At 36.7% G+C, this 19,911-nt stretch overlaps 1 protein-coding gene across 1 annotated transcript in view; it reads left to right on the top strand.

Annotated features, from left to right (window-relative positions):
* The window catches only part of LOC148953303 (short/branched chain specific acyl-CoA dehydrogenase, mitochondrial), a 45,762-nt gene that overhangs the window by 13,390 nt on the left and 12,461 nt on the right, over nucleotides 1–19,911 (top strand). The window contains exons 3-5 of the mRNA XM_089088474.1: nucleotides 1,394–1,600; nucleotides 8,170–8,340; nucleotides 10,914–11,039. Coding sequence (XP_088944600.1) covers nucleotides 1,394–1,600; nucleotides 8,170–8,340; nucleotides 10,914–11,039 — 504 coding nt within the window. The remainder of the gene's footprint in view (nucleotides 1–1,393; nucleotides 1,601–8,169; nucleotides 8,341–10,913; nucleotides 11,040–19,911) is intronic.

Genomic DNA, 19,911 nt, shown 5'->3' with positions numbered 1-19,911 from the left:
TCCATCGTCCTCATATATAACCAAATCTTCTTATCAATTAAAACAAACCAATCATCACAATTAAACTTCTTAATTCTATTGATGGGTTGTGGGAACTGTGGGTACTTGATTCACCTTTCCTCAGCAGTTTAAGACCTATACGCCGGCCGGTACCAATATGGTTCTTCATGATCACTCCCGCTATCTTCTGCACTCTCAAGAACAAATGATGAATAGTCTCCTTCTTTTTAATGACTTAATTATGCATTATTAAACACTAATCAATTAGACTCTTCTTTAAAATGTCAATAGATGCCTTAAAAATATTTCTATCCACGTGCCAAGGTAGGTTAGAATTCAGGATTGCAGTGTAGGTGTTTTTAATATTAGCCATATAGCAGAGGCGTTTAGGGGAAATAGTCTCCGCACTCACTATTCCTCCGAGGTCTTATCTTATTCAAAGCTTCTGCCTTGCTCATTTTTCAATATATTTCTTAGTAATTTCTTTTTTAGCATCATCCAAGACCGATTTCGGATTTTCAGCCATTCCCTTACCACCTTATTTTACTACATGCTAATGGTGCATAAGCTGCTCTTTTATGCAACGTGTACTGAGTGGATTTGAATCTCTTTTAAGGAAGAGTTTTGTTCGGCATCTTATTTCCAAGCTTTTGTTCACAATCGTTGTTAAAAGTTTCTAAAAAAAAAAATATCTAGTGTCTCATATTCTGCTTTCTGCAATGTCTGTTCATATGTATAATTTTTAGCTACACTACAAAACAGGGGTCTTGAAAGGTATTTTTGTAAAACATGGAAGAGGTCAATTCTTCTGTTCTCAAGGGTTGTAAACAAGGGACAGGTATACCATTTTACATGAACATTAGTCTTTACAAATGTTGTTATTCAGAACAGATATTTCATCAACAGATGCCTTATCCCCCTCAGGAGCTGATTTTGTTTAAACTCTCAATCCGAGCAGTGTAGATGAAATACATAGAATAAAGACATTTGTTCTCTATCCTGTTCTATCTGTCAATGTGTCTTCTGTATCTTGCTCTGCTCCTCTCTCTCTCTCTCTCTCTCTCTCTCTCTCTCTCTCTCTCTCTCTCTCTCTCTCTCTCTCTCTCTCTCCTTCTCCCTCTCCCTCTCCTTCTCCCTCTCCCTCTCCCTCTCTCTCTCTCTCTCTCTCTCTCTCTCACTCTCTCTCTCTCTCCCTCACTCTCTCTCCCCCTCTCTCTCTCTCTCTCTCTCTCTCTCTCTCTCTCTCTCTCTCTCTCCCTCACTCTCTCCCCCCTCTCTCTCTCTCTCTCTCTCTCTCTCTCTCTCTCTCTCTCTCTCTCTCTCTCTCTCTCTCTCTCTATCCCTCCCTCTCTTTCTCTATATTTTTTTTATTTATTATGCGATTTCATTGCAGTTAATGGGTATTGAGATTGAATCAGAATACGGTGGGACCGAGAGTACGTTCTTTATGGCAAATTTGGTCATTGAAGAACTTGCAAAAGTGGATGCTTCAGTCAGTGTTTTCTGTGATGTACAAAACACTTTAATAAACAATCTTGTACGAAGCTTTGCCAACAAGGAACACAAGGAAAAACTACTACCTCGCCTTGCTAAAGACACAGTGAGTTTTTTTAGATCCTTTATGTCAATTGATCAAAAAGTGCATCTACCATTTTTTTTTTTTTTTTCTCTCCCAAGCTGGAAGTAAGTGAGTGGTGTAAATGTTAGTCATTACAATTTACTCTACTATGGCCATTACTCTATTCAGCCTTCTTCTGTTGGTCTTGGTTCAAATAAGAACGTGTGAGAAGTGGCTGGCTGGTATTCGTTTAGATTAAACTATGGTGACTATGTTTTTACATTTAGGTGCTCAGAAGAGGTATTTTTATGTCTTGAAGTTAATGCCTGGAGCTAGCCATTTATTCAGGCTATATTCCAGTCGCAAGTAATTTTCTACTAACCATTTTTTATCTTCTCTTTACCCTTCTGATACACATAAGTATTGTTACTCCAACCACTATCAAATGCATGATTTTTTTTTTTTTTTCATTCACCAATATGGAACTTTTGATCGACACATGCTTATTGTGCAATCTTTGTTAAGATAATAATAATTACTTTTACGGCTCAAAAAGCTCTAGGGCCATGGTAATACGAAGCAAAAAATTCAATTCTAATTAGTTCACCATGTAAACGAAAACATCTCACAAATTACAAAAACCTATTTCTGTGCTTCTTTGCTAGCCTGTGAAATCATCCTAACCTTTCAACACTTCCAAAACACTCATCCCTCACTATACTCACTAGCAATCTTATATTAAGATTACAGTACTGATTTGCCGCCAATTCTTACGCCCTTCCCCCTCCCCGGTTTTGGTTGTGCTCAACTTTGTCCTGGCGGTTAGTGCTAGCAGGGCTCGGAATTTGTCCCTTTTTTGGACTGAAGTCCCTTCCAAGTCCCTTTATATGCAGAAAGTCCATCAACTCCCCCAGAAGTCCCTAAAATTCCCTATTTGGGAGCATGTTATATTTCAAAACTGAAGCGTGATATATTTGAAAGACAGTTTTTAGACAATATAGCTTCTTCACAAATGCAATTGTTCTGGTCTCTTGGTTATGCGGTTGCAGTTCAAAAAGAAGCAATAGAAAATGGGAACTATGTCTCCATGCCAAAGTGTCTATTAACTGTTTTAAACATTGCCAGCTAGTAACAACACAAAATTAGCCTGTATGGTGGGTGGGATAGATGGGTCATGTTGTCGTACCGTTTAAGGAGAGAGAGTGACATTGGCCTGTGGTTGGAATGGATTGGTCACGTCTTGGTAACGTTTAAGGATAGATAATTTCCTGTAGCTTTATAAAATGAACCATACCAGTATGAATTTGTTTGAATTGACTTGTATTCCAGTGGTACAAATTTTATATTCTTTCCTCTAAATGTTAGTTAATAAACTAATAGCAGGTTGAGTAAGAAGAGGAGAGTATCATGAATGGAATATTCAGATAGCAAAAAACTTGTACTCAGTGTTTTTCCTGCTGTGTTTAAACATATTTGTGTTTCAAGTCTCCCAAGTCTATTTAGGAAAGACCGTGGACAACTGCAAATTTTGTTGCTCGTGGTTAACTAAAGGAGACATCAGTGGCAGAAAGAAAACGAAAGGTGTAGGATTGGTGATAGTGATTTTTCTGTTTATTGCAAAATATGGAGGAAAAACCTTAGCCGTCGCAAAGGCTTTTGCACCTTGAATCAGCATGCTTCGTTGGACGGTCAGAATAAACGGGTTGTAATCCCTCTTAATCCGTTGCAGTTACGATTGTGTGGATCTGCTAGGCAACAGTCCCAATCAGAAAAGCCATAAGCTAGAAATGGAGGCAAAACTCTTGAGGTGTTTTGCGACAAAAGTGCTGCATACAAAGCAGAAATCATCTGGGTACACAAGTCCTTGCAAGCTTTGACGTCAGCAACTTGTGTGAAGAAAGCTATGTACTTGATAACTGATGCACTTCACCCAGACTGTAAACAGAATCTTGTAAAGGACATAGGTGAAGCTCACGTTGTTCTTGAATATGACGAAACTACAACAGTGAAGGAAAAAAAGAGCTACATATTAGAGTTTGCTTTTGGTCCTCTTTAAGAGATAGAGTTGTAAGCCGCCATCTGCTGAGGTATTTTATGGGACATGAAGCTGATAAGGACGCTGTAAAAAAGCTGATGTCATGCATTGGGAGTTAGAATTTACCTGTCGAAAGACTAATAATGATAGGCAGCATTGGGCCTAATGTCAATAGGTATGTTTGCAAATGAATGCATTGAAGAAGAAAACGTCTTCAAAATAGATTGTGAACATTGGAACATGTAATATCCATGTTATGCACAATGTATTCATGAAAGGGCTCAAGGAATTTGGAGAGTAGTCATCCAACTTTGTTGTCATCTTGAGGTTTTTTTTGTTTGACTGGCCTGCAAAATTCGAGGATTTTTGAGAATGTCAGAAAAAGAAAGGTGTCCCATACAATAATTTCATTCAGCACGTCTCAACAAGGTGGCTGACGTTGGGTTCTGTTTTTTGCCTAGATATTGATCAGTAGCTGGTACTCTTGAAGTATCTTTGCATTACGTGCCATCAAAGAAACATTTGAAGAAGGTCATGTTATCAGCAAAGTACCTCAAGGTTGTAAGCAACCTAAAAAGGAAGTTCTTGCAGAACTCGAATTCTTGTATTCATCGTCTGAGCTTTTTACGGAATTCACAGCAGCCTTTCAGAATAACAAACCCCTTGTGTATGCTCGTCATGCTCATCTGAAAAACTTCCTTCTCGCTGTTTTGGCGAGACTTCTGAAACCTGAAATTCTCACCTCTGTTGACGAAATTTATACCAGTTTACTTGAGAACTTGGACAACTATTTGCAGGACATTATTGTAGGTGAGCAGGTTGAGCTTGCGTTAGATGCTCAGAAACTCACCTTGGCAGAAAGACAAGGATTTCGTCAAAGACGTGAAGGCATTTAAAGGCAGCTGTCAAAAATTTGATCAAGAAGTGCCTCATCTCCTCTAATAGCCTTCTCGAAGCGCTTAGGTGCCTGGATCCCAAGGAAAGGAAAAGAGCTAGAAGTTTATCAGATATAGTTGTGCTTGCTTGAGAGATCACAGTAAGTGGATATTTCTGCAAGCCGAGAACTCAGTAGGATCAACACCATCACATTTCGACCATTACTGGCAACAAATCTTCTTTGTGACAGATGCTTTTGGTCGACATAAATATACGGTTTTATTGAAGCTTGTAAAAGCTGCGTTGACATTATCGCATGGCACTTCTTACATAGAGAGGGGTTTTTTGCTCTCGAGAAGACTTCTTCTGTCGGACAGAGCCCCCATGTCAGAAAGATTTCTGAATGCAAAGTTGTTTGTGACTAAAGACTTGAACACATATGGAGGCAAACCCAAAAGGGTTTCTATTCCCAAAGAGTTGTTGACTTTTACTAGGTTGGCTTGGTCAAAATACTAAGACTCTGTGGAGAGCAAGGCAAAAGAACAAGCTTATGAGTAAAGCGTCCAAGACTACGAGAAAAAAAGGGAGCTGAACTTAGTTGTCATTTGTAGCAAAAAAAAGAGCTAGATAGACTAGAAGAATCATTGCAAGAAAAGGGGCCTTCTGAAAAACACAAATGAGCAACCGTTAATAGCTTCTTGAAAGAGGCCACTGATTGCTTACAGAGAGTGGTGACTTCAAAGGATTCCGTGGACATTGACTAGGCCAATCCCCTAAAAGAGAGTGTCATGAAAACACGAGAAGATGGAAAAAAATGAAACAGATGAAAAAGAGCGGACTGGAAAGGACATACAAAAGAGGAAGTGGGACCTGATAAGCAAGTTCACCAATTTCTCAGAGAAGTCGAAGAAGTGAATGAGTTAACTTGCAAGCTGAAGTCTTATGTATTGTTTTTACTTATTTTTAGTCTTGAAGTTGCTTTTCTTTTTGTAAGCTGAAGTCTTATGGATTTTTTTTACTTGTTTTTAGTCTTGAAGTTGCTTTTCTTTTTTTTTCTTTTTTTTTTTGAATATACATAACTGAAAGTTTGAACAAAAAGAAAATGGAAAAACAAAGGTAACTGACCTGTCTCTATGGAAAATGAGTTCCTTCGGGGGCTTATGACTATGGTGATTCTTAGGGTGACTGGCAACCACTTCTGATTCTTGAGCAAAGGAATGTTTTGACCATGAATGGCGATCAAAATTCCTTCCCACTTTGGTCCCTATTAGTCCTTTTTTCACCCCCTAAGAATCCCTTGACAGGTCGTCAAGTCCCTTTTCTAATGAGCGGGAATCCTTCCCAGCCCTGTGCTTGTCACATCTATGTCAGGTGCATATTTCAAAGGTGCATTTTCAAAGTTTAAACTAGTTAACTTGGAAAGTACTCACACTCTGTTAAAATTTCCTTCGAAGTTCCTACCAGCTAGGTATCTGAATTTTATGTTTATTGTACTTCTTCAGTCGGAAGTGGAATTAAGGAAATTGTACCAAATGTATATTGGGTTTCATACTCAATGGAATTTTTTCTGCAAAAAGCTTTTCCATGTTATTTTCTCTGTATGCTAGAAAACATTAGGTAAGCAGGCTATTTTAAAGAATTATCAATACGATTTAGATTGATGTCCTAATAATCTGAAATTAGAGGGGAAAAACACATTACAAACACAAAAGAAAGATTGGAGATAATACGAAATTATTTAGAACTATTAAGTGATTCTTTCTCTGCCTTCTATTTTTCTATTTGATCCTTACATCTTTACTGGGCTTCCTAAATTGAAAATGGTTAACTTACCGTGTTAATAATTGTATTAACGGCAAGTAATTTAGCATTTATTTACTACTAAATTTTTTTAGGGAAATGCTAGGAATTACCAAGTGTCTAATTTCAGAACCCTCATCAACAGTTAGAAAACAGGAGTTGACGAAACTGCTGTTATCCCTTCAAGTCATAGATATATAAAATTATTAGGCTTATGGGCAATGTTTTTCTTAGTATTGTAGTTAAAATGAACGATGGTTATAAGTTCATTGTATGGAAAAAAACGAGGGCCAGAATGTTGTTCATGTAACAATGGAATATGTTCTTGTTTTGCTAAGAGATCTAGAAAAATTTATTGAAATCTTCAATTTTTCCAAATTTCTCAGCACGTTAAGCCACATTATAAGAAAGGTGATAAAACTGAGTGTGGTTATTATCGAGGCATCAGTCTGGTCTCTGTAGGTAGCAAATTACTTAGTAATATGATACTCTTTAAACTGAGAGATGCTGAAGACAAAGTTCTAAGAGAAGAACGGTTTTAGAAAAGATAGAGGATATGTCGACCAAATTTTCACTCTTAGGTTAATAATTGCACTTATTAGGTTAATAAATGCCTGAGTTGTCAAGCACCTTTCGTCCTCAGTTTTATAGATTATGAAGGAAGCGTTCGATTCTGTTGATAGAAGAGTTTTAGTAAAGGTTTTATCCTTGTATGGTATACCAGACAAATACATTAAAGTGATTAGTGCTATGTATTAGTGCATTAAAGTGATTAGTATAAGGCTCAGGGCGTTTTTTCACAGTTAAAAAAAGTTCGGAAGATTAGGAAGATAAGTCTGCAAGCCAAGATTAGAAGCTACAGTGGTCAATTATGGCTCTGAAGCATGGGCGCTCCGAAAATTAGATGAAGATTTGCTACATGTTTTTCAGAGAACTTGCTTACGGATCGTACTGGGTACTCGGCTTACTGATCATATTTCAAAGATTAGGCTGTGCGAAAAGTACGGCTCACTTCTATTTCCTATGGCTATAATGAAAGAAAGGTTGAGGTGGCTAGGGCACGTTGTGCGGATGAAGGATGGCAGATTGCCGAAGATTGTCCTTTTCAGCCAAACGTCCAGGGCTAAACGGAGAGCAGGTCGTCCTCGTCTGGGGTGGAAGGGCGTCATAAAGAAAGATTTAGAGGAAATGGAAACTTCCTGGGAGGGTGTAACAAGGGAGGCTTTGAATAGATTGGGATGGAGGAGGAGCGTGCGCAGCTGTGTCGGCCTCAGGTGGCTTGGTGCTGTGGTGAGTTGTTAGTAGTAGTAGTAGTATTGTTCAAATTATCAAATAAATTCTTTTTTTATTATTGGTAACGAAATTTAGGCAGCTTAAGCATCAAGTTGTGAACTTATTGCTTTAGCCTCACCAGTATATTTAAACAGTCTAATGTTCGTAATAATGCTAAACAGTCTAATGTTCGTAATAATGCTAATGTTCGTAAGTTTCTGCTTGTTGGAACCTGAATCACGGCTGGCCAACTTCCGCCTTTTTTTTTTTTTTTTTTTTTAGCTGCCATCAATAGTCTTATAAGATTATTCAAGTAGTATAATATTTGCTGCAATATGCTCATTTTTCCGTTTGGAATTTTCTGTATGTCGGAACCAGGATCAGGGCTGCGCAACTTCTGACTTTTTTTATAGTTGCTAATGATTGTTGCTTTAGTTTCGCCAATATGTCTCAATGGTCTAATATTCGCAAAAATGCTCATTTTTCAGGTTAGAAGTTTCTGTTTGTCAGAACCAGGAAGGGGGAGGGGGGTCAAATTCTGACTTTTTTACAGTTGCCAATGATTGATGCTTGAATCTCACCGGTATTCTTAAATTGTCTACTATTCTGAACAATGCTACTTTTTCAGGTTGGATGTTTTTGTTTGTCAGAACCCGAATCAGGATCAGATGCTTTTGCTCTAAAGACTTCTGCCAAGAAAGATGGAGAATATTACTTAATCAATGGTTCAAAGTGTTGGATTACATCTGCTGAGCATGCTGGATTCTTTCTTGTGATGGCTAACGCTAAGCCCGAAGCAGTACGTATATTCTGTTACTTAGTTACAGGTTTTGATTTTGATGTGTTTTCGGCTGACTTCTTACCTTTTATCTAAAAATAGAAATGTTATGTAACGGACTTTTCCTTTGCCATGGACTATCTATGGCTGTATGATAGATGATTCAGCATCACATAATCGGCTTTCATAACAATAAAATCTCGACTTTGTGTTCAATGTCACACATTAAAAAGACACTTGATAAATGAAAGATGTTGTCAAAATGTAAAATATAGGTAAAAAAAAGATGAATGAGGCACAAAAATTCCAGTTACAAGTCAAGAATTAACTATTCCGTAATAGAAAACAAAAAAGACTATGTCTCTTTGTTTTGCAACAGATCGTTGAAAGCTTTTGAAATTTTGCCGCATTGTCTCAAGTATGATGGACTCTAACAGGAATGTGGAAGCTTTGGGGAAATATCTTGATGCAAGAAGTATCCATTACATTGCGATCAAAAACAATCATCGAATTGAGAATCTTTCTTTAATGAAATCAATAATTAGATAGATAACTGAGTAAAAGCCCAGGGGCTATATACATACAAAAATTATAAAAGACAGGGAAATCACCAACAGAACAAATTACAAAACACACAGAATACAAAGCGAAGAAATACCTAATCTAGTGACAAAATAAATTAATTGTATAAACTCTTCCTTCTTTCTAAGCATAACCTTTATTAAAGAAGTTGCCTTTTTAAATTTGTAAATTAAAATTTATAATATTAGCATTTTTAAAGAAATTTAGTTGAGGTAAAGGAGTCCTGACCCTTGAGTTAGTAGCCAAGACGCTATAGTTCTACAGTACTTGAGTTATACTTTAGCCAAGAAAGTAGAAGCAGATTTTGTTCTATCATTGATTGTTTCTTCGTGCTGGGATGAAATAGTTGGTCCTTATCCTTCTTTAAAAGTAGTTTTCAATGCTTATTATAATTGGGATTTTTCCTATATTTTATTATTCTATAGGGATTTTCTATAGTTTATCATTACTTATCTATGTCTATATACTGTTTATTATAGTTGGGATGTTTTCTATAGTTGGGATTTTCTATAGTTGACTATATCTATAATTTTGTTTTTCTTTGGGCTGGGATGAAGTAGTTGGTTGTTATTTTTCTTTAAAAGTAGTTTTCAATGCTTATGTAGATTTTTTCTGTAGTTTATTATTATTTTTCTATGTCTATATAGGGTTTATTATAGTTGGCAAGTTTTCTATAGTTGGGATTTTCTATAGTTTATCATTATTTTTCTATGTCTATATAATGTTTATTATAGTTGGGATGTTTTCTGTAATTGGGATTTTCTATAGTTGACTATATCCATTTTTTTTTCTTTGTGCTGGAATGAAGTAGTTTGTTGTCATCCTTCTTTAACAGTAGTTTTCAATGCTTTATTTATTTCGGATACCGTCGCCAAGCTCCTCTAAGAATTCGAAAATCTAAAAGAGAAAGGCGTATCATAAAATGGGGAAAAAACAGGGATATAATTTTGTGGTAAGTTTGACTTCGAAAGTAGGAAGAAGATTTCTTACAAAAAGAAATTATAAACAGTATCTCCTTTAACATTACAAGAGACTAGTCCAGTGAATTTCCATATTTAAAGCTCAGGTAAAGGGTAAAAGGAGGTGGAAATTAATTGTCGATATTAAGATAATTCCATGATTTTCTTTTACTGAGTGCTAAAGTTTAAAGTCAAGTCTACCCAAGGCCGTATCCAGGGGGAGGGGTTAAGGGGTTTGAACCCCTTCCGAAATGTTTGTCTGACTCGTAAAAACGTAACAAAATGAACATAAACAAATTTTTATGCTTTTTTTAGGTTTTTTGTGTACCCCCCCCCCAAAAAAAAAAATAATAAAACCCCCTCCGAAAAAAAATCCTGAGTACGGCCTTGAGTTTAGCTGTATACATTTTCAGGGTCAAATTTTCGGGCAGAAATGGATTTGTGAAGTCTTTTTCTTTTTTGTTCTGTCTCTACTTTTTTATAGTATTGTTCTACTGTATTCAGATATCGTATTATTGTACTGAGATATCTTGTTTTCTTTATTTTTTACTCGTCTCGTTTTCTTTCTTTGTGCCCCGTCCATGGAGCCTTGCAGGAGGTTGTGCTGTTTGACTTTTTTCTGTATTTTTAATAAAAATTTGAATTGAAATATGTTGCATTAAGCTATGTGTATTTTCTGGGAATTTTGAATCGATCTGTAAGGTCAAGAAAGTGAATATTGTTTCTCTGTTTTTCATATATTTTTTTCTTTTTTTCCTTTTTTTGCATTGTGGTTAAAAAAAATTCTTTTTTTCTTCTTCTTTTTTTCTACTCCGCCCTCTAATGTGAATCCCAACTATGGGGTCTTTATCTTGCAAGCTTTTCGTCTGGAAGGGTAGTTTTATTTCTATATTTTTTTTTATATATAATTCACCTATATTACGGACAGTTTATTATTCAATCAATAAATTATTTACTTTATAAAACATCATTGTCTGTTTGCTGCTCTACGAGTTCTTCTGTTTGTTTGTTAGGATTGATCACAGGCTATATTAGAACTTTCCCTAATTCCAGGGCTACAAGGGCATAACGTGTTTCATTGTCGATCGAAACGCTCCTGGTGTAACTGTGGCCAAGAAAGAGAATAAGCTGGGAATACGAGCTTCCAGTACTTGTACAATACATTTTGACAATGTCCGGGTAAGTCTGTCACTTGCTTTTTCAGAGCGATTATATTGCAGTTGCGTCAATTCTTTATTTTTTTATTTTTTTTTGGAGGGGGGGGGGCAAAATGTTTTGTTCAGTATATAGGAGAGGGTAAATTTCCTTGTTTTTTTTTTTTTTTAAATAAATTTACCAGGAAAGGTAGTTTTCAATGAAAATACACCTGAAAAGGTATTTTTTTTCAAACTTAGGGGAGGGGGAATCTAGTAGGAGTATAATGTGGTTTTTTGTTTTTTTGTTTTTTTGTTTTTCTAGAGGCAATGGCCTTAGTTTTCAAAATACCAGTATTAATACTATTTGTAACTACTATGAAATATTTATTGTTGTATATATATATATAGATATATATATATATATATATATATATATATATATATATATATATATATATATAGTATTACAATTATTATTATAGTGGGAATACAGACTTTCAGTATTTGCTCAATTTATCTTGACAACGTTCGGGTAAGTCTGTCACTGGCTTTTTCAAAGCGATTGCACTGTAATACTGCGATGGCGTCAATTCACTTTTTTTCTCGGGGGGGGGGGAGAGACAAATGTATTGTTCAATATTTAGGGGCAGGGTGTATTTTTGTGGTTTTTTTCCTTTTTTTATGAAGTAACGACAAAGTCGTTTTTCAATGAAAATAACCAAAAAGCTATTCTTCAAAATTACGGGAAGCGGAGTGAAAAAAAATTGTTGGAGGTATTATGTAAAGTTTTTTTTCTAGATGGCACTTGCCTTATTTTTCAATGTACTATTATTATTGTTATTTATAAGTACTATAAAACGTTTAAAATTATTACGTGTATACAAGATATTATAATTATTATTATACTGGACATACAAGCTTCCAGGACTTGTTCGGCATATTTTGACGATGTTCGGGAAAGTCTGTCACTCGCTTTTCCGAAGAAATTATACTGCATTCGCGTTTATTCCTTCTTTTTTTTTTTTTTTTTTTTTTTTTGAGGAGAAGACAAAATGTTTTGTTCAGTGTTTATTGGGGGGGGGGGGGTAAATTTGTCGTTTTTCAATGAAGTTACCAGAAAAGGCATTTCTCAATGAATATAGGCCTAGGCATATTTCAGTGTATAGAATATATTATAATTGTTTTAATACTGGGGATTTGAGTACTTGTTCAGTATATTTTCACAACGTTCATGTAAGTCTTTCACTCACTTCTCGAAGCAGAAAAAGCTATACTGCACTTTTCGGCTGCAGTATAATGTATACATCTAAGCCAGGGTTTTATAAGGAATGAGGAGAAGATAGGTGGCCATATCTCTCAAAAATCTCAAAGAAGATAGGTGGCCATAACCCTCAAAAATTAAAAATGTCAAAGAAGATAGGTGGCAATAACTCTCAAAAATTAAAAATCTCAAAGAAGATAGGTAAGATAAGATAAGATTTATTGCTGAAAAAAGGCTATCACAAGCCAAAAAGGGCCGAATTCGCACTTTAGCGTCAAATACAGCGAAAAAAGAACAACAAAAACAAACAATCAAACAACAACAGAAAATTATAAAAGGGTCAATGTCAAATACGTAAAAACAAAGTACAAAGTAAACTCATAAAATTAGAAGGCCAATGTCGTCAGCAAAAATATAAAAACGTCAAACGTCAGCAAACAAAAAAAAACATAAGTTAGTTGGTGACTAACAAACACATAGAAAAAACCCCCAAATGGGCAAAAGGGGAAGCAAATTAAGAACTAGGCGGTAAAGCGTGCGTGCGGGGGGGGGGCCGCGGATAGTCAGTGGTTGAAAATGTCAACCATGTAAGGGATAAAAGTTCTTCTATATCTTTCCGTGCAAACTCTTATTGGGGCGAGAAGGGGGATTTTTGCTGACACAGAGCACAGGAGGCGGGGTCGAAGGGGTGAATATTGACCAGAAAAAATAGGAGTTGTTCGAGGCTAATGAAGGATAATGTTAGCAAAACACAAGGTAATTTTTGCTCTCCTTTCCTAAAGGGTGACAAGATTAACTCTCCTTAGAAGGGAAATATAAGGTACTTTGCCCTCATTGAAGATAATTCTTAGGCACCTTTTTTTGTACTGCCTCTATTATGTCCGACAATTCAATGGAAATGGCAGGATGCCAAACAGGACAGGCGTACTCAAGGGTTGGGTGTACAAATGATAAGAAATTCCTCAAACAGTGCGATTTAGGGCATTTAAATTTTTTAAGGAGTTTAAGGAGGGAAAATGCGGTATTTGTACGTTTTAAGATGTCATTAACGTGACAATCCCATTGTAAGTTGCTTGAGATAGTAACGCCCATTAATTTCATAACGGTAAAGGCCTTTTCAGGGGGGATAGGAAAGGAGAAAGAAGTGGGAGTCCTAGGGACATTAATAGTAAGAACAGTTGACTTTAAATGGTGGACTTTCATATCATCAGTAAGAGCTTTGGCTCATATCGATTCCGACATGTACATTGGGTTGCTTTTGGAATTTTTGGAACATGTCTCTAAGACAGTTAGATCATCAACGAATTTCCATCTATCCGGGAAATAAACACCAAGGTTGTTTATCATTGTAAGAAATAAAATTGGACCTAAGAGGGTTCCTTGGGGCACACCATTATAAATTGGGAGGGATCAGAATATACATCCAGGTATTTCACGACTTGCGTTCTGTTAGAGAGGAAAGACGCAATTATTCTAATTAAATAAGGGTCAACTTGAAATTCATTAGATAGTTTTTCTAATAGTCTATTGTAGTTAATTAAATCAAAAGCTTTTTGCAAGTCAACAGCGATAACATTGAGCCAGGTATTGGGTTTTTCGAGTGTTTTGCATATTGTGTCCATAAGGTGAACAAGATAGTGGGTAGTAGATGTAGAGCGTAGGTTTCCCAATTGTCTTTGGTCAACATTTGGGATTATTTTTACTTTCAACCACTCAGCTAAAAAGCTTTCATATAACTTCGAAAAAACTGGCGTATGAGTAATGGGATGGACACCATCAAAATCTTGATTTCTACCTTTCTTTTTTATGGGAGTAATAAAACCTAATTTCCAACCATTTGGAAACTTACCAGTAGATGTAACTTCATTAAAAATTAAGGACACAGGCTCTGAGAGGTTGTTGGCAAAGGCTTTAATTAGTACAATCAGAATGTCTAATGGACATGTACTACACTTTTTAATGTTCTTAATTTTTGCCTCTACATCCGAGGGAGAAATAACGGGAAAATTGAGAGAGCACAAATCATAAGGAGGGTCAAAAGAAAGGGAAGGGAGGTTTTGAACTATTAAAGAAAGAAACCTGTTCAGATCATTGGCTGTAACTGAAGGGTCTTTTTGGAAATGGAAATCTATATTATTATGTGTTGTCCCACTAATTTTCTCTATTCTATTATACCATTGTTTTGGTTTTGTATAAAATAAATACTGGACTTTGCATTTGTAATATGAAGAAGAAGATTTACCTATTTATTTTCTTATATGTTCACGCAGTGAGTTCACTTCGGATGGTTTACCACTCTCTAGTAGATTCAATTTAATTCTAATTAGTTTTTTCAATTGGTTAGTGATGTATGGTTTGTCATTAGAACATGTTTTTACTTTTTTCACAGGGAAGGAATTTATGTTTTTTTGTTTTAATCAGATTTTGGAATTCGGAGACTATAAAAATTTTAATGGCATTTTTTCCTTTGAGGGCTAGCCAGTTTTCATTGGTAATCAAAGATCCAAATTTGTAAAGGCCATCATTGGAAATTGGGCGTTAAGAGAACTCAGTAACAAAAAGTATGATTAAAGCTATTGAGAGGCTTCGTTAATAAACAAAAATAGTAACTTCCTCCTAACGGGGGCAAGGGGACAGGAGGGGCATAGAAATCCAGCAAATTAGTGCAAATCAAATCAAGGGTTGAATTTCCTTTTGTTGTTGGTATTTCTACTATTTGTTTCAAGTTTAGGGAACTACAAAGGGAATTTAACTTTAGATCATTAGCATCACCTACTAAGAAAATACCGGCGTTCGGGAATTTGCATAGGATAAAGTCGGCACTACTATGCAGTTGTTGGTAGAATCGCTGTCTTTGTGCAGCGTTTTGATTTGGGGAGTAATAGAAGCAGTAAAAAACAATCAAATTAAAGGGGCGTGGTAAAACTTTGGGTCTTAAGCTTACTCAAATGATTTCATTGTTATCTGAAAGGTTGAGAGCATGAACTGATTTAGTAAAAAGATAATTATTTACATATAATAATATTCTATCTCCCTTTGTACCTAGGGGGTGATCATGGGGACAAAGTTTTATGAATTGAGAATAATTGTTAATTTTCAATAAATCAGGGTTCTGTGCTTGGACCTCAGTTACGGCAATTACATCAATTCTGTGTACTTGACAACGGGCCTCTAGCTCGATCAATTTGTCGAAATTCAGGCTTTCGGCGTTCTTAACAAGCAAATTTGGGATGGTAAAACGGTTAATAATGTGAACATTTTTTTTTTTGTTAATTGTGGGTGGCTGTGGGGGGTGGGAGGAACGTGGATCTGGGAGAGGAGAGGCATCTTTTTCGGGATGAGGGCTGGGAGTTATTTGGGGTTGAAGTTTATGAGAAGGATGCTGTGGGTAAGGGTGTGGTTTTGAGGCATTATTAAAAGGCGGGACTGGACCAGGCTTGAGAGAAAAGGAGGACAGCGAACAAATTATGGGAATATTATTAAGTTGGGATGGAACTACGGTGGAATTCGTCTCACTATTTAAAGTTTTAGAAACTCTGCATGGATGTGTTACCTGTGGATCATTCTGCCTGCTTACTCTTAAACCAGAGTCACACTGGTAGGGTAGCCAGGGGGGGTAAAGTGCAAGGGAAGGGAGAAAGGTTTCCTGGTGATCTGGGAATAAGTCAAATTGGGAGTGTTCTTTATATGGGGGTCGGGGGGGGGGGCAAGATGATGCTGAGGGAGGAAGTACGGTGGGGGGCGTCTGAGAGGGGAGGGGTTGGGTTTGTTTCGGCAAATAACGGGTGGAGTCCAGAACCGGTCGGTAACTTCTTGGACGCACGGAGAAGAACGGAGTCGAAAGGAAGCGGATTTTTGGGAGCAAAATGCGTGAGGGGGGGTGTGGGGATGGTCCGAATTGAGTACAGTGATTGTGGGGGTTGGACTGACTGAGTAGGCGTAAGTACTTGGGGCGGAGGATTGTTTCGAGGGATGGATTCCTGAGGTATACTGCGCTGTATCGGGTATGCAGGGGGATAAGACTGAAAGTCGAATGGAACACGAACTAGGGGAGGGGGGGGGGTCGTGAATACTTTCGGCGTCGCCCTAAAAAACATTGGGTTACCTTGTTACCTTGACTGGTAACTGCTGGGACTGCCCAAGTTTGTGCACTTGTTTTTTGTTTGCAGATCGATTTTTTTCGTAAAAAGGAAGAGGGGACATAAATTTGCAGGTTATCACACCCAAAACAACGCCCGCTTGATGCCAACTTATATAAAGGAACGTGGTTAAAATTACACTTTGCTTTAGTACACTTGCCAGTGAGGTAAAAACGACATAATTGCAATAACGAGCACTTCTTTTGGTCGCACTTGTTATATAAAAATTGAGAACAAACTCTTGGATTAGCTTCATTTTGTTTTTTGAAGTTATGGGTAATATATCCATGATTATAGGGGCACTTTGGACCTAATTTACAATTTCCTTGCTTAAAAAACTTGCAATTTTTTTATAACACTATTATCAGGAATACTTTTTTCCTGCAGCTTGCTTGGAGCACAATCATGTCCAAAATGAAATTTATCACCTAATTTGCAAATACCTGCCAAAATTATATTAGCACATTTGGGATTATTTTGAAGAGAAGTCCTTATTATTAGTCAGAATCACTTCAGTACTTTCAAAACAAATTTGGGCATGTCTCATTAAGTTCTCAAGGAGAGGTTTATAATTAGGTTGAATGGAGGTAATACTGGGGTCAGGTACAATTTCTGAACTCAGGTTAATGTCACTGTTAGTGGCTAAAGTTGATGAACTTAATCCTCTGCTTCCTTCATTAATATTCATTGACCTTGGGGACAAAGCACTGTTTTGATAATGAAAATCTAAGGTGTTATTTACCTTGTTTGTGATGGAATAATTTGTAAGTTGACTTCTTGAGTTATTTTCATAAAATGACGAAAAATCTATAATTAGCATTAACACTTCCGTTAGCTTTTCTTTCATAGTCAAAATTTCTGTAAAATCTGCTTGTGATGAGGGGGATGTCGTGACGCTGTCCGTTTGAACATATTTATCCATGCTGCATTCAGTGGTTTGGCATGATACATGCGTTGGGCCTTCGGGAAGAACTTCAAGAACGTGGCACTGGGGTGGGGCACGTAAAATTGTAGGACCAACTGAACTAGCCTCCTGGAGCTTGTTTGATTTTTCTGTTGAAACAGAAAGCTGGCTGTGTGGAGGGTCAGGATAAGGAGTAGGAGTAGGACTGCTTAGGTCACTTAGGATGCTAAGAATTCTTTTTCTTTCAATTGGGGTACGACTACGAGGCGTTCGAGGGAAGCGAGAACGGGGTACAGAAAGACCCGGAGAAGAAGTAAGGTTTACCTTGAATTTAGTGGAGCAGTCAAGGCACATCCAGGAGTTGCTCCAATTAGTAATGTCTATCCCGGCACACTTTTCGGCCCCTGCGTGGAACCAAGAGTCACAATTGGCACATTTGATTGAGTTAGAAGCAACTCGTAATCTGCATTCTGGACAGTTTCGTTTTGGTTTTGCCATTTGGACAAAAGTCACATTCACTTTAGCTTTGAACTTAGAGAGGTGTTGACAGGTTGAACTCTGACAAAGAACTCAAAAGGTGGTCATAACCCTCAAAAATTAAAAATGTCAAAGAAGATAGGTAGCAATAACTCTCAAAAATTAAAAATCTCAGAGAAGATAGGTGGTCATAACCCTAAAAAATTAAAAATGTCAAAGAAGATAGGTGGCAATAACTCTCAAAAATTAAAAATCTCAAAGAAGATAGGTGGCCATAACTCTCAAAAATTAAAAATCTCAAAGAAGATATATCGCCATAACTCTCAAAAATTAAAAATGTCAAAGAAGATAGGTGGCAATAACTCTCAAAAATTTAAAATCTCAGAGAAGATGGGTGGTCATAACCCTCAAAAATTAAAAATTTCAAAGAAGATAGGTGGCCATAACACTCAAAAATTAAAAATCTCAAAGAAGATATGTCGCCATAACTCTCAAAAATTAAAAATCTCAAAGAAGATAGGTGGCCATAATTCTCAGCCAAGCTTTAAAGTTTTCTGGTGCAAAGTCGTATTGTCTTCTGTGCTTTAAGTAATCCTTGTAAGTCATTTGGTGGGTCCGTTCTATTGAAGCTCAAAGACTATATTTGCGACAGTAGAACCCTATCAGAAGGTCTGAAGAGTACAAAATTCGGTTATCAAAAGAGCGTATCTCCGATCAGTACACCAAATACGGGCATAGCCTCCCTATGAAGAATGATTGTGTAATCGGTCAATGACCTCTTCCTTCATGGTCGATTTATTTGATATTTCTATGTGTAATGTCTCCGGGACGAAGGTTGCACATGCGCATTGAATTCTAACGGGAAAAATGTTATTGATCTAGGACTCGAGGGGGAAGTGAATTTCCGAGAACTTGATTGCATAATCGATCGCGAATGTCATGGTGTCCAGAAGTAGTATTTGTTGTTGTTGCGCTCTAGCCAAATGTTATGACTTTCCCGGAAACAGTTAGATCACGTGTTTCCTTCTCAACCAATCAACGAGTCGGATACATCTCCCTTCTCGGCCAATCAGAGGCCTGCTTACATATGAGTTCCCCATTACATAACAATTCACCCTTGATATTTCGTATATAACGGATATGCAATAACATTAAATTATCAGAAAGTTCCAGAACACAATGGATAGAACATATGAAATTATTGATGAACTTGAAGCCTTGGCCGCCTCAATTAGCAATGTGAGTTCTGATTTAATACATTTTTATTTTCAAAATAAAATTATTTTCCTTGATCACCCTCCAGTATAGCGGGGTAAGTCCCCCCTCCCCCCACAATACAAACTCACTAGAAAACATAAAATATGTTCTTTTTACCACATAAAACCCCTCCCACCCCCACTCTTTTTTTACAAGTATAAGTATTCCAATAGAAATAAATTTATTCTTTCTGTAAGCCTATTTAAAAGTGACAACTGACTTCTGTCAGCTATTAATATACAGTTTACATTTAAGTCGTTACCCTATCTTTTATCGGTTCCGCAAAGATTTAAATATGGGTTAATTATCACATCCTGTCAATGGTCATCCGGTATCTACGAAACCAGAGGATTAAGCTTTTTGTAGGTTTCACAGAAAGACACTTTTTTCCAGTCAAATAAGCAATAGGGTAAATCTTATAAATTGCAAGAGGGATCAGGTGTTGCTTATGATAAATAGTTTCATATAGTATTTGTTTTTCATTTTGAGTACTCAGTGTTTATATGGGGGAGAGGGGGGAAGGGGATTTATTTTGTAAATGGTAAAAATAGAAGTTCTATGCTTTTCGGGTTCGATTTCTCACAAGGTGTATATTTAATTTTTTCTCAACATGGTAAAAATAGGAGCATTTCTCGTAAATTTTACTTTTTGCTTTGCTTTTGGGTTTAGGGGGAGGGGGCTTCTTAGTGATAAATGCTTTGTCTAAACAAAATTATATGGATGATGATACTAACTTTCTTTCTATAAAAAGGGGCAAATTATTTTGAAACTAATTTTTTCTCTTCTTTTTAAGGCAAATTATGAAGAATGCGTGCCCCCTCCTTCCAAGAAAGCCAGAGATGACGAGACAGCCACCATACAGTCCGGTCAAAAACCG

This window comes from Artemia sp. Qi Xiang Cuo, chromosome 4 (genome assembly GCF_049724085.1).
Source record: "Artemia sp. Qi Xiang Cuo chromosome 4, ASM4972408v1, whole genome shotgun sequence".
In the NCBI taxonomy this organism is placed as follows: domain Eukaryota; kingdom Metazoa; phylum Arthropoda; class Branchiopoda; order Anostraca; family Artemiidae; genus Artemia; species Artemia sp. Qi Xiang Cuo.
Note: the sequence above shows the minus strand (reverse complement) of the source record. Positions and strands in the feature narration are given on the sequence as shown.